The 17,190-nt window shown below is 34.9% G+C and overlaps 1 protein-coding gene across 1 annotated transcript in view; it reads left to right on the top strand.

Moving 5' to 3' along the window:
- Window positions 1-17,190, top strand: part of LRRK2 (leucine rich repeat kinase 2) — a 60,580-nt gene that overhangs the window by 16,588 nt on the left and 26,802 nt on the right. The window contains exons 8-25 of the mRNA XM_088533217.1: window positions 74-193; window positions 1,313-1,437; window positions 2,034-2,113; window positions 2,850-2,956; window positions 4,853-4,982; window positions 5,860-5,984; window positions 7,620-7,753; window positions 8,733-8,877; window positions 9,170-9,309; window positions 10,330-10,458; window positions 10,543-10,713; window positions 11,877-12,132; window positions 12,354-12,542; window positions 12,938-13,059; window positions 13,745-13,814; window positions 14,293-14,513; window positions 15,017-15,267; window positions 16,010-16,158. Coding sequence (XP_088389343.1) covers window positions 74-193; window positions 1,313-1,437; window positions 2,034-2,113; window positions 2,850-2,956; window positions 4,853-4,982; window positions 5,860-5,984; window positions 7,620-7,753; window positions 8,733-8,877; window positions 9,170-9,309; window positions 10,330-10,458; window positions 10,543-10,713; window positions 11,877-12,132; window positions 12,354-12,542; window positions 12,938-13,059; window positions 13,745-13,814; window positions 14,293-14,513; window positions 15,017-15,267; window positions 16,010-16,158 — 2,664 coding nt within the window. The remainder of the gene's footprint in view (window positions 1-73; window positions 194-1,312; window positions 1,438-2,033; window positions 2,114-2,849; window positions 2,957-4,852; window positions 4,983-5,859; window positions 5,985-7,619; window positions 7,754-8,732; window positions 8,878-9,169; window positions 9,310-10,329; window positions 10,459-10,542; window positions 10,714-11,876; window positions 12,133-12,353; window positions 12,543-12,937; window positions 13,060-13,744; window positions 13,815-14,292; window positions 14,514-15,016; window positions 15,268-16,009; window positions 16,159-17,190) is intronic.

The raw sequence follows: 17,190 nt of genomic DNA, 5'->3' as shown, positions 1-17,190 counted from the left end.
TATACGTGTGAGATAAGCATGTAAAGGTTGAGAAGTATGTTTATATCCATTTAACATTTTAATCTATTTTCAGGAAATTTTTTTAATATCCTAGTATTGCATAAGGTTCCAGAAGTCATTGTGAAGGCTGTTGAAACATACTCTGAAAATGCGAAGTTACAGGCTGCAGCTCTCACTTGTTTAGCTCTTCTCAGTGAGTAAATTCCTTCCTAACTGCATAAACAAATAAATAGACAGATGAATGTTTTCATTCTAGTGATTTCCCAAATTTTTGCCACTTTCTTTTTTTTCCCATGACATGTCTCTGTTCATACCACATACCCAACATCAACTTCACATTGTTCAGAGCCGGTGCATTAAGCTGATGGATTCTAACAAAGCAACTTGTTTCTTTGTGGGCAAATATTGAATAATCCCTCCTTAATATAATATCTCTAGGGATAGCAGTGCTGGTTTCATGCTGGGATTGCCATGTGTGACAGTACTCATGACGCTGTGACTGTTTGTAGCAATTTCAAAGCAATGCTTCTGTTTGAGTTCTATAATGAATTTTAAGATTTAAATATCTTCTTGAGTATCCTACAGGTAGTAGTTTGAAAGAGCAGTTAATTAGATATGGGCACAAAGCTGAAGACATGATTCTCCTAGAGTTTGGGAAATTGTTTCAGACTGAACTCAGTAGAAATGTTATGTAAGGTTCCAAAAAAATAGTAGATATTAGAAACTGGCCTACATTCTGGTAAACTTCAGATGACATGTTAATGTTGATACTTTAATTTTTCTTAAGTGCTGAAAATCACAAGTATGAAATGATATTTTCTGAATTACTGCCCATCCCAGAGCTAAATATTTCCATTTTAGTAACTGCAATTTGCATTTGTATTTTTTAAATGACACTACTTCAGAGTGAAGATGATTCTCTGTTGAGTGTTTTGCACAAATGATCCATGGTTATATTTTGTGTCTGTAGTATTCTGTATGCAAATACATAAGAAATAAAAATATGTGGGCACCTTTTCAAAGAGTAAATACTGAACGATCTGTAGCTATCTACCTAATTTACTACGTTATCTCATTATTTTTAATCCCTTCACAGTCTTAAATAAACTATTGAGTTCTATGATGGAGTTTGTATGAAAAGTCTTCTCCATTCCCTGTAAAGACTAATTCACACCTGATTTATTTTGTAAAACAGTCTTCAGCTGATTTTCCCACATAGGCAGTGTGATCATCTGCGTGATTGGGAGAATGTAAAATCATACGTGTTTTATTTTCACATTAAGATTTTTTTGTAAATATTTTATATTTCAAGCTGAAACAATATTCTTAAACCAAGACTTAGAGGAAAAAAAAGAAGAGGAGGAGGAAGAAAAATTATGCTGGTTGGAAGCCTGTTACAAAGCATTAGAACAGCACCGAAAAAACACCGATGTACTGGTGAGAATTTCTCAATGGATATGGAAAATCTACATCATGTGTTAAAAATGTTTAGTAACACATTTTTTTTTCTCAAATGTTAATACAGACAAGGCTGAGTTAGGTTTATAATCTGTTTGTTATTCCCAAATTTATTCACCTTCACTCCTCCAGATCAAGAGTATTTAGTTAGTTGAGACTTATTACCTGTAACTTAAATCATTTAAAAACTTCTTAAACAACATTTAAATACAAAAAATATAAATACTCAGCTCTCTGTACAGAGGAGCAAAGCACAGGCTCATGCACAGAGGAATTAATTTCAACCTAAAATAGGCATGAAAATGAAAATCAAATAATGAGAATGCGACACATGCTCATAACTCAGGCCTGTCCCAGATATAAAGACTATCACCCTCTGCAGCTCACTCTGTTCCTACATGAAGCAACTTGAGTAATTGTGATGGAATCAGGAATTTGAATCTGTTTTCATTTTTGTACCTCCTGTCATGGACTAAAAAATAATGACATTATTTAAAAATTCTTAAAAATATAATTCTTTATATTCTAAAGGTATGTTCTCATAGTCCATTTGTTTATTCTTGTGTTAAATTTAGGAGGCTGCATGTTGGGCTTTGAAAAATCTGTTTCTGTATCAACGCAACCTTCATGAGAAGATTGGAGATGGAGAAAATCAGTCAGTATTAATACCTTGAACTATATTTCTTAAAAGGAGAAAAAAAAAAAAGGAAAACCTATTATTAGGCTATGTGAGGTCTCATGTTTCGGTTATTTTTATTTCTTTTCTAATACTTCAAGAAGAGCATATCCACCATCACCAACACTTACAGAAGTATCCTCCATGAAACGCATGCCTTGACTCAGACAAAATTCTGAGTGTTTTAATATGGAGTCAGGACACAGTCTAAGAAGTTCAGTTCACAAAAAGTTTCCTCTTCAGTTGCAACAAAGATAGGACATAAGAGAGGACACAAGAATAGGTAAATAGTGAAGATTAAGACATCTCGTAGTATATGGAAGGGATGCTCGTTTCCCCACAGATCAGATGGCAGGATATAGCTGTGAGTGCTACCTCATCAAGAAGAATCTAGACATGAATAAAACAGAATTTAATTTCACTTGATCTCTTTTTCAGAGCTTAGTAACTCTGCTCTGTGTTCTTTTCTGAACCTCAAGTCACTTGAAGGTGTGATTCCAAATAGATTTGGAACAGGGTTAATACACATAGTTTGCAAAAGACTTTCTATTGGGTCACGCTACAGAAAAATGCTAAAAGCCAAATGCAGTCATCTGAAAATTTAATTATGTCGCTTATTTAATTACGTTAGTACTTTTTAGGAAAGTGAACTACGAGTATGAAGTAACTGTCACCATACAGTCACTGTGCAGTGATTTGGCTCTCTTTATGAAAGGTTCCCAATAGACAGAGAAGTGATGCTATCCATGCTGATGCATTCCTCTTCAAAAGAAGTGTTTCAAGCAGCTGCTAGTGCCTTGGCGGTCTTGTCACAACAAAATGGTAAGGCAATTTAATTACCTCCTCTTTCCTATTCCCTTAGAATGTTATTGCTGTAATATTAGGGACTGTTAAAAGTATGCCACTGTGTTAACACCTTATTCCCTATGGTTAAAATATTATGCAGTTGAATGTAGTAGGAAGTCTGTCCAATGCTCAGAAAAAGGTATTGTTCTCAAGTATCAGAGTATCTGAAGTAAAGAGCTCTTTGTCAGCTCATATTTTGCAATTGCTATTTTTTGGAGGAGACCTGAAAAGAGTGTTCTCTTTATATGCTTGTTTAAATATTTATCAATATATTTGAATTTCATCAAGAGCAGGTTTTGTTGGAACTCACGTGAGTGAGATTTACAGCCTGACAAATATTACTTTCTTGCTTAACACAGGAAATTTGAGCAGTCCTGTTGACTTCAGTGGATCAAATCATGTGTAGAGAGTTAAGCATATGCATAACAGTGTTCAAAGATTGCTTTTAGTCCTGATTGTGTCCCTAACTTGGTTTCCTAAATTTTTTCAATTTGCAGACCCCTCAAAGGTTTTCAGTGGAGATGTGGACCCTTGTGTAGACTACTTAAACCTTCTGACAGTTGGCCTTCTTTTCTTAAATACCTTTCCCAGAGCCCTTTGAAATTGTTATGGACCTCAAGTGGTTTGTAGACTGCAAACTGAAAACCACTGGCTAGATAGGAAGATAAAGACTAGCAGTTAAATACCATTCCCTGGGTGAGAAAGCATTGTTTTATCATTAGGTTAGAGAGCCATCCAAGTTCATACAATGAAAAAATAAAAAGTTTTAAATAAAATAAAAGTTTTAAAATAACTTTTAAAAGTTATTTGTGAGAAATGTACCTGTATTACCTGTATGGAGAAATAGATCTCATAAATGTATGCTTAGTATAATAATATATTATACCAGGTACTTTTATAACCACATTTGGAGTGATCACCATAGCTCTTCAAAAAGACACTGCCAAGTGGGACTTGATTCCCCTTGGAAATCCAAAGCAAATTTTTATTTTCCCTTCTCCCTTTTTTCTTTTTTTAATAAATGTTGTTATAATAAAACAGTACACATAAAGAAGTATAGTAAAACTCTGTGACACAATATAATATTTACTGAATAGCCATTTGAGATGGATATACTGAATCAACAATGACAAGAATTGGTGGTAGTTACCATGATAACATAGAATATTTTTTAGAGTATTCTGGTACAGTATTCTGAGCTCTATTGAGTACAGTTATAGCTCCAACATGCTACAGCTAGGGTGTTTGAATTTAAATTAAATGAGCTAACAAAATTACTTAATTAATATCATATGAGGCATCTGATGATGAGAGAAAGATAAGTCTTCAAAAATAAAAGTAAATATCATTTTGGAAGATACTAGGTTTTTGAAAGTTAAGAAGTTTTCACTATCTTACAAGATAGTGTCCTACAAGTTACAAGAATGAAATATTTTTTAAAATAAGAGAGTGCAGTCCCCTTCCTTTAAGTTAACTTTATGTAAGTAGAAACAGTAGATGCATTTAAACTTATTAGGCACTTTGGGTATTTTAATGTTTTAGACTAAACCATACAAACACAAGTTTTAAATGTTTAAACTATACAGAATCAAGTCAGCTTCTGCTGAAACCTTTAACCATTCTAATATGTACTTTCTTAGCATATATGTTTGGTAAAAAAAAATCAAAAAACGGAAAAGGAATTAGCAGTTCTCTTGTTTTTAAGAACAGAGATAAAATGAAAAACTGGAGCAAATCTTTGTTTATTGTTAGGCCAACATGTTTATATATTTATGTGTGTGTATATATATGTGTGTGTGTGTGCGTGTTTATGTGTATTTAAACATATGTACTTGAGCTTATATTGCTATTTCTTGCTATTTTGTGCTGTAGTAAATATTAGGAAGACACTTTTGGCTAAAGGAATACACATGAATGTTTTGGACATAATGAGGAAATACCCACATTGTCCTGAGGTGGCTGAAGGTGCCTGCAGGATCCTCAATCATGTTTTTCAAGGAAGGTAATGCCCACGTCAAATATATGACTTTAAAAGTGAAAGTATGTGAGATTCAGTGCTATAATCAGTTACATTTAAATTATTGACCACTTAACTTAAAATAAGGTTGTGTTACTATTACTTTTGCATTGGGTTTTGCAAACACTCTAGAAATTCAATGGAGAACTAACATGTGACTCGTAAATACCACTGTAAAGGCTGGAAACATGACTCCAAGTGTCTTGCCAAGTTTGATCAGCCTTTTCCCTAGGACCTGTGTGCATGCTAAGCTGCTTGTGTAAAACATGACAGACTCAAGATTTAGCCACAGAACTTTTTATAAAATATTATAGTATTATTAAAATATTAAAGAATATTGCCATAACAGTAAATTAGTGGCCTTTGGCTACTGATTTCTGGGAAAGTTGATTATATTGAGCTATATTATTTTAGACTTTTTCTTCAAAATTAGAACCTAATGTAAGTGGATTTTTTTTGATTTTGTGAATATCTGTCAATTCATCAGTATTTTATGACAAATGTGAAGCAGTAGGTTAAGGAGGACATGGATCTTTTCATGTATCTGCTAGAATCAAAATGAAACATATGAACCCACTGTTCAAGCACCCAGAATGAATATATACTCTGTTATTTTTCTGTATTGAATCAAAAGTTTACTTCCCAGTGGTTTAGAATTATATTATTTAAATTATAAATTATAAAAATATAAAATTATAAAAATAATTATATACTGCCCTCATGGAAGGACATGAAAATAAAATATTTGCTATGAAGAGGAAAATTACCATAGTTTAATTTATAGCTAAAATCAAATATACACAGTGCTAATTAAGGAAGTACAAATACATTCTTTCTTTTTACTTTATAATATTATTTTCAGTTTCCCTCATTTGGACATAATGACAGTAGCTGTATCGGAAGTTGTAAAAGCCATGAAGAAGCATGGAAAATCACTCTCTGTACAGCTAGAAGCACTTCGTGTCCTTCTACACTTTATGATGCCTGGTAAGTCATCTCAAAACATAATTTGTGTGAGATCATACACTAATTCAGAGAACATAATGTGATGGCTGTGTTTTAGTCTTTTCTTACCTAGTCAGATAATCTTTTCTGGCACTTCAGAAAATTACCCAAAGTTCTATATTTAACACAAACCTTGTATACTCTTTAAGAATATACAGGATGGAGGAAAGCTTCTGAGACATTGATGGCAATGGACCAAAATTACCACTTCTGGTAATCCCCTCGATTCAATCAGTGATAATTTAGCAAATTAATAATTTAAGAATTACTACTAAAAAATCCGGGGAGTGAGTGTGGAGCCTTGATGAGGTAGAGTACCTTCAAGGTAGACTTAAATGAGAGCAAGCAGTGATAATAATTATTCCATCAACATGATTGCACTACAAAATGCAATTTTTTTTAATAGTGTCTCTCAGAAGGAAGATCAGAATTGGATCTGACACCAAAAAATACAGACAATAATGCAAATATATGAAATAAAATACTTTCCATGGCAAAAGAAAGCACAGACCAACTAGCATAGGAAATTCTTTAAAAAAAATCTTTAAAGGCAATCTTCAATGGAAAAAAAAAATGTTCTTTTTTTCTTTTATGCCAGTAATAGAGTTGGGGAAAATCTTTAACTCTTTTTCGTTTTACTGCTGTACATGTTGTTTTTTCCCCAATATCTTGTTAGAGATCATAAGTGTGAGAGTGTAGACATGGAGGTATTAAATTTTTTTTAGAACAACTTTTTGCAAGTGTCTGTTAAGAGTTTTTATTGAATAAATGCAAAACAGGTAACTTTGAACCAGTAACTTGACTAACATGCAGCATGATTTCAGGTTTTCAGTTTCATTCTGTTTTTTTAATTATAGTGGCAATACTTTCAATACACTGTAGAAATAAGACTTGATATGCATTTTTTTTTACATGTACACAAGGATTTTTGTCAAAATTTTAGCCAGGTCCTTCTACAGTGTAATGAAATGAAGAGTACAAAGTATATGTTGGAATTTGAAGTTTGATTAGGGAATAAACATTCATGAGAAAAATAGTAATCAGATTGGATGCTGACATGTCTTTTAAAGGATTTCTATATACTGGTATCAGTAGTGCCACTTGCCTGCAAATACTGATAGCTACAAATTAAATCTAAAAAAAAAATGTGTGTTCTTTTATGTGTGCTTTCCTTCCACTTATGTCATTTGTGGGTAAATGTTGGCCTCTGAAGTGCTGCCAAGGGAAAAAGGGCAATTAGTTTATGGCTCTTTAACAGTCTCTCCTTTTCAGAAGGAAGGTGCATTCTGAAGTGTCAGGAACACCAAAAAAAACCTGTTGTAGCTCAAGGAAGTAATTTATCACAGTCTACCTTAAGTGAAATTCTTTGGCACAATCTTACATTTTTATAGTAAGCAATGAGCAAACGTATGGTGAAATCATCACTTCATACACAATGTACAGTGTAAATCTGGGAGGACTCAGGCAGTTAGTACAGTGTTTTGAAAATACCAGATAGAAATAGGCCTTCCGAGTCATTTATTAAAAAGAAATGGATCAATTTAATTCTAATCCTGGGTTAATAGTGAGACTACTAGATCTGCTCTTCTGAAGAAGCTTGTTTTTTCATTGTTTCAGGTACTAAGAATGAACATCAGAATGGTTCTTCCAGAGATATGGGAGATGCTGCTTTTGCACTTACCTTGAAAGTCATTAAAAGCCAGTGTTTGTTGGAAGGAGCTCACGCCTTGGTCCTTGTTGCTTTGAATAGGGTATAATTAAAACTTTATCCTGATAAATTTTGTCACTATTTTGCACTCACAAGGATTTATAACTTCCACTGTGGTTTTGCTATTGATTTGATAGAATTAATCTTAGCTGAACACTCCAGTTTCATTTATTATCTGGGATTTCTTTTCTTTCTTTTGCTCTGGAGTATATTGGATCATCTTTTATACAGTGATTTTAGAGGATATTTATGGAAGTATTGCTGATTTTTTTTTTCAAGCATATAGCGTAGTTTTGATTTTTTTAATGGATTAGTTTATATATAGGAAAAATACAAGAAAGAATGATCATAGTGCTTTGAAGGGGAGTCTGAAAAGTGAAAGACACCCCTTAGAGAAATGAGAAAGTGCTAGGCAGTTGCACAGCAAATAAACCTTAAATCCTGATGATGGGAAGTATTTAACTTCATTTCCTTCAGGCAAATCCCCCTGCTACAAGGATTACAGGGTTCACATGACCACAGCTGAACCGGATATGGTAATTTATATTTTTTAGCAGCCTCTCAGCTATTTTAGATTTGGCAGACATCTGTAGTTAAGGACATCTATGTCTCTTTCACAATTATTATAAAAGTCAGAGCAAATAATGTATTAGCAAGATAATGGTAATGTGTCTGTAGGACATTTCCTGACCTAGAGATTTATTCTGGCAAAATGATTTGAACTTGAACGATTTAATGAAACATTAAGGAAAACAATCCAAAAAGAAAAAAAAGAAAAACACACATACACTGTTGTAGAATATTTCAGGGAATATTTCAGGATCAAATATGAAAATCTGGGAATGTTGTGAGAAACTGAGGGTTGAAAAATGAACCTGAAATTATTATTATTAGAAATTATTCTTCTTTATTGTCACATAAGCTGTAATTTCACATACTTCAGGAAGAACAAACATAATTTTCCTGTTGTGATTGTAGCAGGACAGGCTGTTGATCTGATTTTGTCTTGATTTCTGTGTTAGTTTATTGGAAACCCCAACATTCAGAAGTGCGGACTGAAATTACTTACCTCTGTAGCTGAGTGCAATGGTGCCCTGGAAATTTTAACCCAGCAAGGAGCTACTGACACTGTGCTTCACACGCTGCAGATGTATCCAGATGAACAAGGTACAGAACATCCGGTGTTGCTGTGAATGATGTGAATGTGAATGATTCACCAGAGGAGCTGGACACACCCTATCACACTCCTTAGTGCAGGATGTGCTCTAGGTAACACTGCCAGAAGAGCCTGCAGTACTGGGTAGTCCCTAGATTTATCCACTTGGTAGTTTTATCTGGCCCTGTCAGAGTTTATGCAAATAATTTTCTAGAATATTAGCACTATAAGCTCAGTTCATGTGTTTATGCCACCCAGAATATCCATATAATCATCATTCTCAATCTTTCTTTTTCCCTCTAGACATACAGTGTTTGGGTTTGAGTCTTCTAGGCGCTTTGATTTCACGAAAGAGTTTGTGTATTGCAACTATGCATGTGCTGGCAGGAGTTCTGGTTTCCACTCTGCGACGATTTAAAGAGGTCACTGAAATCCAGATGCACGTATGTGTTACTTCTTGGTACAAAGTCTAGCATTCAGTTAATCTATAATCATTTTTGAGGTAATCATCATTATAGTTTTGCTCACCTTTTGTAAAAAAGAGTAATTTCCTACTTGCCACGTCTTTCAGCACCAATAAGTTTAATGTTACCCTGAGATATAAAGCTGTGTGTGAATGTTGTGTCTAAGAAGGATACTAGTGGAATCCTATGTCAGAGGGATGGATTTTGCATCTGCTTTTGAATGTGTAAGGGTAGTTCTGCTTACTTATCCTCTATATCCCCTGCTTTCAAAGGATGTCCTATTTGCTGCCAACTTAATTTTTTTATAGTGAGATCAGCTTCTTTCCAGACTTCTAGTACTTCTGATTCAGGCCAATCTGGAAAGATCACAACATGACCTCCCTTCTTCTGTTTTCCCCCTCAACACTTTTAAGTTTAGCTTAGCAACCAGTTTAGAGCTAGATCAAAATAACATGTAGGAATAAGGAAGTTACATAAAGTCATTCAGACATCAGAATTGGATAGAGTTCCATAATTTCCCCAGTTTACCTCCTCCTGCCTGAATTCTGCTTCTAGAATTCTTTCTTTTTAGTTTCACTTTTTTTAATTCAGCCTAGCTATTTTTCTTTTCAAATTCAAGAGCTGCGGAGCAACATAGTGGGATAGGCTCCCACATCCTAAGGGAAATTGTTCCCTCTTTACATTATCAGGAAATTACAAGTGCATGTGTCACAGGCAGGATGTTGCCAGATATTGCTGTGCACAATTTGGCTTTTCTAAATGTCAGTTAATATCTGCATGAGTGGGTCAACTAAACAAGCATGAAACTGCAGCACCAGGTGTTCCTGCCTTCTGTTCTGATCCTCTCCAATTTGTGAATTAGTGTGAGTTTAAAAGCCAGACAAAAAAAAATTAAGAACATATTTTTGTTTGACATTTGATTTTATTGCATGACTTGCTTCAAAATGACATTTTTAGCAGCGCGCTTACTGCTCTTCACAACTTTTTATTGCGTTTTAGGGGTTTCGTACAATCTTGTCAATCCTTGGTTTGTCACCTTGCTTTGCAAAGCTGCTGGTACACGAATCGTTTGACGCAGTCATTTTCTACCAGATGTCCCTGTGTTTCACAGACCGGCGAGATCGACAGGTATTTTCTTTCTTTTGACTGCTCTATATCTGAACAACTCTGATGCTTTTTAAACCTAACTTGATTGTTTATCCTCCCATTCAGTTTCAAAGCCTTTGTTGTAAATGCTTTGCTAAAATAGCTGAGAATGATGATTTAAAGAACATGATGCTGGAAAAAGCCTGTATTGAGTACAACAGCATTATGGCTGAATGTTTGCTCTTGCTGGGAGCTGATGTTAATAAGAAGACAAAGACGAACTCTTTGATCTATAAGGTAGTATATAAAAATATATGTATTTAATCGCTTTAAACTTATATTTTTGAGTTCCTTTCTCTTTTTGTATGTACGTGAATTTGTCAAGACAAGTGACAATTGCTAGTGCAGCAAGTGTCCTGAGTGGTGGGAACCACTGCTGCTCCTGATGACTTTGGGCCCAGTCGGGCGTTCATTGAAACACAGGTCACTGTGTTGAGGCTCAAAGGGATCCTGTCACTTGGAAGGTCTGCCCTGCTAGTTCAGCTCTGATGCAAGTTCATTCTGAAGTCCAGGGTTTCTGGCTGTTCACTACTAGAGTATTTTTGAGCAAGAAAGCTTGAATCCAATCTTTCCAAAGTAAACTCCCATTTTCAACAGTTAAAATGCTCAGTCTGAGATAAGCAGTGGTGCCTGAAGTGAACTAGGAAACGTTCCCATGAAGAGTTCTACCAGCAGAGCTGTCTGGCTGAAAAAGCACAGCTGGATCTGGAACAGACCATCAGTCCTCAGGATCTGAGAGAGGCAAATCCGAGTTGTGAACCACAGTGGAGATGGCAAAGTAACTGATAGTATTTCTAAAAAAATATTTGTAATATCCACAGTCAGCACTGCTGTCTGTAACAGCAAAATTTGAGAAACTGGGAGGAGTAGAACTGACCGACCCCAAATATGCCCGGGGATCTGGCAGCTCCCTAGTATTAGGCAGTATTAGCTGGTGAGTCTCATCGTTTTTGCCTTTTCATTTGGTATCAGAATAACATAGCAGGTTAACAACCAAGTAGGTTTTGCCCATTCCACCGATATGCAGGTGCCGTAGAGAATAGCTTGATGAAATAACAACTGTGGGTTTTGTTGATTAAACTGAAATGCAGATGCTATAAGGAGTCTGCAGTTGTCTAAATACACACATTGCTCTTCGTCTTGCCTGAATAGCTGTGTACACTTATGACTGAAATTACAGTTACATATGTCTGGCATTTGTCATATTTTCATAAAAGACTTTGGGAGTCAATGCTCATATCCCTTAGGCAGGTGCACACCAAGGTGTAGGAGGGATTTGTGTAATTGAAGAATAGCCACAGTCTTAAAAATACAATGAATGTGAATTTGAGTAATTTTTTCCTGAAACCTGAGCTGTTGTTGAACTCCTTCACATATTTTTTATTGTTTCTCTATTTTAGGTTTGTGAGAAAGGAAATAACCCTAAATTGGTGGAATTGCTCTTAACCAATGGTGCTCGAGAGCAGGATGTTCGGTGTGCTTTAGCCATCAGCATAAAGAAGGGGGATAGCCAAATCATCAGCTTGCTCTTAAAGAAGCTTAGCCTTGATGTAGCCAACAACAGTATATGTCTTGGAGGATTTGGTATTGGAAAACTTGAACCTTCCTGGCTCATTCCTCTGTTCCCAGAAAAAGTTACTCCTTCAAGAAAACAAAGTGAGTATGCATAGAATTTGCTCTACTAAATGTGTTAGCAATGCTTGATGGTGTTATATTTGTATTTTAGATCAGGATCTTCAGTTGAGGATCTCTTCTAGTGCTCAATTGGATGTTGAATAACTGTTAAAGCTTGAAAATAAAATCAGTCAGGTATTTCTGTGATTATATTTAATGTGATATGAATTTCTTGGAGAATATATTATCTTTTTGGCTTGTAGATGCAGGTTCTGCACTGGCAAGAATGGTGCTAAGATACCAGATGAAGAATATTTCAGAGGATAAATCAAGACCCTACTCTGATTTAAACTTCTCTGAAGATGGAGTGGATAAAAGCTATGACTGGAATTTCATTTCTGACCCGTTAGTGGACAATGTTTTCCCTTTAAATGATGATATTGATAGTGAAGGTAATTGTTTTATTACATACCAGGGATAGACTGAACTACAAATTATTTCAAAGTAATTAGGCTACTGTGAAATTATCATCTGAGTAATAAATATGCAAAAATGCTCCACAGAAATGTATTATGTAAACATATCCATTAATACCAACTTGTTGGAAATGTTGCTGATAAGGCATCAATACAACAAGCTGCTGTTTGTATTTGGAGCCTGTCAAGATTCTTATAGGGCATGTTAGCATTCTGAGCATATTTCACACAGGATTAACCACTGAGCTAACATTGATGTGTTGGAAATGTCTCTCTCCTTTGTATGTCAGCATCTATATTGCAGTTGAATTCTAAGTCTCAGCTTTAAATATGTTTTCTTATTTTTCTGTTTTCCCATTGTATAGTGCTAGGAAGTGAAGGTTCATTTTTTACAAAAAAGAAGTCCAATTCCATTGCAGCTGCTGATTTATATGGTAGGGAAACAGCCTTACAAAGAGGCTCTCCTACTTTGCCACGTCATTCCTACTCTGTGGTGAGTCAGATCCTCATTCATTGGGCCCTTGTCTCACTGCTACTCTTTAGCATTCCCTTCTACCGCTGTGCAGTTACTGTCCTCTAATGCAAGTCACTGGATGGATAAGGATAAAATCACTGGATTTTGATGGATACCATAAAAATTTATGATCAATAGAAATACATGTGCTTTGTGAATTGCTCAGATTTCCATTCTGGTGTCAGTACTGTACAAACGCAAATACAAAAGCTGGGGTCCTGTTCACAAAGTCTAACCATCCTCTAGTAAAGCTAATCTACCACTTGATGAGTAAAGAGAGATTTAACTGAGGACAAATCAGTAAAATGAATGTCATCTTCATTTAAAGGAGCTAATCTATTTTCATTGACTGTTAAGAGAAACTGGATAGACTAGCTTCCTGAGTTTCTATAAATATCTGTCTCCATCCTGTTTTTACACCCCAGTGAAAGTCATTTTAGATTGCTAAAAATGCATTGAATGCAACCCTTCCATTACATTTGAAATCTACTATTGTTTCATAATGCATGTATCAGCAATTTTTATGATCTATTTTTATTTTTTGAGTTTGTTTCCGTTACCCATAGAAGTTCTCTCAAAAAGAAGCAACAGTCAAATGAATTATTTCAAATAACCACATATATCCATACCTGCTGTTGTTTCCTTCATTTCTGGGATTTTTCAGGGACCTGGCTCAGATTATGAACCGTTAGTGAAGCAAAGAAGAAAATTACTGCTTTTAGATGAATCTCCCAGTAAGTAAATTATACAGTTTAACTCTTGTAACAGATTTTTTTCAGCCTTCTAAGTGCATACGAGTCAACTTCTACAAGCAGATGTAAAGGTTTTCTAGGTTATAGTTTGCTTGTAAGAGAAAGATATGTTTTGAAATACTACAATAGAGTGCAAATAATGCATATATAGTGAGATATTTTCTTCTTGGACTTCTCAAATAATTTATGTAGAATTTTACAGACAATGTAATTTCATGAATGCCCTAATTAGCTTTGGAAAGCTGCAGTTTCTGTTGTACAGTACAAAAATGTCTTTCCCTTCCCTTGTATTATAAATTTGTCTCTTAACAAAAATATTCATTGAATTGTATGTTAATCCAGAAATCACTGTCTTATATGCTTTTTAATGCCAAGATGATTTATTTTAATATTAATTACTTGATAAATGAAATAATACTACTAAATGATTGTGTGTTTTCCTATGCTTTTGTTTTAATAGAAGGAATCTCAAAGTTATCACCACATTTAAGGCCATCAGACAGTCTTTCTTCGCTGTTCTCAGAGAAAGAATGTATTAAATCATTAGATCTTTCATCAAATGAGCTGGAGAACATTGATGCCATCAGCCAGAATAGCTGTTTAACTGGTCACCTGGAACATCTTGAGAAACTGGAGCTCCACCAAAATGCTCTTCCAAATATTCCACAGCAACTTTGTGAAGTAATTTTGCATAATTTTATGTAACATGAGTTGAGATTATCTACAATGTGTCGTTTTTTCAGCAAGATACCAATAATACTCATGAATATGGGGGTATATTTTTGCATGTTTAATTTTGCACTCAATTTTCATTCAGTGGATATATGTGCAGCTAGAAGTGTAGACGTTCATGGAACTTTTTAAAACCATTTACTACAAAGGACTGCTTAGCATGTGTGCGTTGTAGTGAGAATATGATTAAGTAAATGGAACTGAGAACTGCAAGCAATCATGTCAAACTTTATGAAACTGAATTAGTTAATTTTATAGAGTGCTTCATGTTTTATTTTTAAATAGAAATACTACAGCTTCCTTAGTGTAACTGCTGTTCTCTACTATTTTTCTGGTAAGACAAATATAATTAAGTTAATAAATTGGAAAACATACAACTCATTTTGGAACTTAAAAAATTCATATATTTTCTTCTTTTTTAAAGCAAATTCTCCTTTCTCCTTTTCTTTCAGAACTTAAAATGTTTAACATTCTTGGATTTGCACAGTAACCGATTTACATCTTTTCCTATTTATTTGCTGAAAATGAATTGCATTGCATACCTGGATATTTCCCGAAATGACATTGGACCTTCCATCATTTTGGATCCTTGTATCAAATGTCCAACTCTCAAGCAGCTTAATCTCTCATACAATCAGTTGGTGTGCACTCCTGAATTTCTTGCAAATATTGCAGAAAACCTGGAACAACTATTGCTGGAAGGGTAAGAATAGTACCAATAAATGGATAATAGTATAGCAAACAGAGCAGAAAATACTGCGTTTGTCAGCTTGAGTAATACTATTATTGCATAGAAAAGATCATTTAACCAGTAATGAAGCACTGTTGTTATTTCCTAAATGTGTAAATTATTGCAATTTGAATTGTTAAATTGCAAAGTGTATTAGGTTATCTGTTACCTTTAATAGAATTTAATAGTGTGGCAGAACAAGGCAACTTCAGAACGATAATGAAAATGTCATGTAATTGCATTTTTCTACTGTCATATCTCTCATTTAAGGGATTTTTTGTGTTGTCTGAGATTTGGTACTTTTTCTGTATGGTACTTTGTAACATGCTGTGCGAATCCTAAATTCTGCCTACAAAATTGGATTTTTTTTTTTGTTCATTGTTCTGTGATCATAATCCTGCAGAAAAACATTTTTAGTAAACAAATATGCTCACAAATGTATCACTTGCCTTTGTGTGGCACTCTATAATGAGGAAGTGATACCTTATTGTACTTTCTGACATTTGCTCTACAGATTAATTAAAATAATCCAAATATTAGTCATTATTTAGTGTTGCTACATATGCCAGTATTTTGCTAACTTGTCAGTCTTTAGATGATTTTTTAAATTTTGATTTATCTGTGTAAGGATAGCAATGTTTTGCTCTTTACTTTTCTGTTTTAGCTAATAGTTTCTGGGTAATGCATGGATTTCTTTTTCTCCTCATTATCATAGAAACAAAATTTCCTGCTTATGTTCACCCATATGCTTGAAAGAGCTGAAAGCTTTAAACATTAGTAAGAACAACATTTCAACCCTTGCTGAGAATTTCTTCATGGGCTGTACGAAGCTGGAGCTGTTCAATGCCAGGATGAACGTCCTTGGTAAGCACCCAGGAAAGCAGGATCCACCTCCTAGAAACCTTTTCAAGTCGGAGAATTCCTCGGCCACCAGCAGTTGGGATGGCAGTCTGGGAAACTTAGGCTTGTCCTTATTTAAACTCTTCGCTAGGCAGCAGCTTTTGATCTCTGCTGGAAACTGTGTACAGGGCTGCATGGACCTTTGGTGTGACTCAGCGTAACTGATCTTGTTGCTGTCTTCATAGAGGATGCTCTGAAAATGGTTGAGTGCAGTTGGAATGATACAAACCGTGGTGTCTGGCTCAAGACAGTGAAATTGTTTCATATTAGCTTGCAAAAAAAGGTCTGGCACAGTACTGAAATACATATCGACTGTTACCACACTGTATCCAGCACTGACTTCTGAATAAGCTGTTTGCTTTAGTCATGTAAATACATCAGTTTTAGTAACTACCTCAGTTGAGATGCCCTGAAGTGCTTCCCATGGTGCAGAAAGGGCAGGTCTCCCAGGGATCCTGCGCTGAGCCTGCTCACTGCATATGGATGGCTCAGGGCAGCGGCTGAGCAGCTCCCCATCTCACTGGACTCCTGTATTTCAGCACTTGAATTGAGCCCAGAATGTGTTTCAGCAGCTTAACGTGCTTTGTGCAAAAGCCTCAAAATTAATTTACCAATGAAAAACACCATGGATATAAATGAAAATTTTAACAGTATTATGGGAGTTTGTAAGTTATTTTTAGCATTTATTTCCCTCTTCAGGATATAAAATTTTCAATTTTGAAATCTTTTATTGTCACAGTGTTTTGGAATGTAGATCTTATATGTGCAATGAATAAAGAAAGCTGAACCACTGAAGCCATTTTTATGTCCTTATGACCTACCACACACTGGATGAGTAATAAGAATGTTACATACACTGGCAAACAGTAAAGTGTGAGTAAGATTACTTCAGTGTTTAGTGCCAATAGGACACTAAATATAATAGGATGTAATGTGATAAAAGCCCATACTTTGACTCTGTTCTACACTTCTTTCCAGTTGGGAATTCAGTTTTAA

This window comes from Tinamus guttatus, unplaced genomic scaffold (assembly GCF_059628265.1).
Source record: "Tinamus guttatus ecotype Peru unplaced genomic scaffold, ASM5962826v1 Tinamus_guttatus_pri_ptg000489l, whole genome shotgun sequence".
Lineage (NCBI taxonomy): Eukaryota > Metazoa > Chordata > Aves > Tinamiformes > Tinamidae > Tinamus > Tinamus guttatus.
Note: the sequence above shows the minus strand (reverse complement) of the source record. Positions and strands in the feature narration are given on the sequence as shown.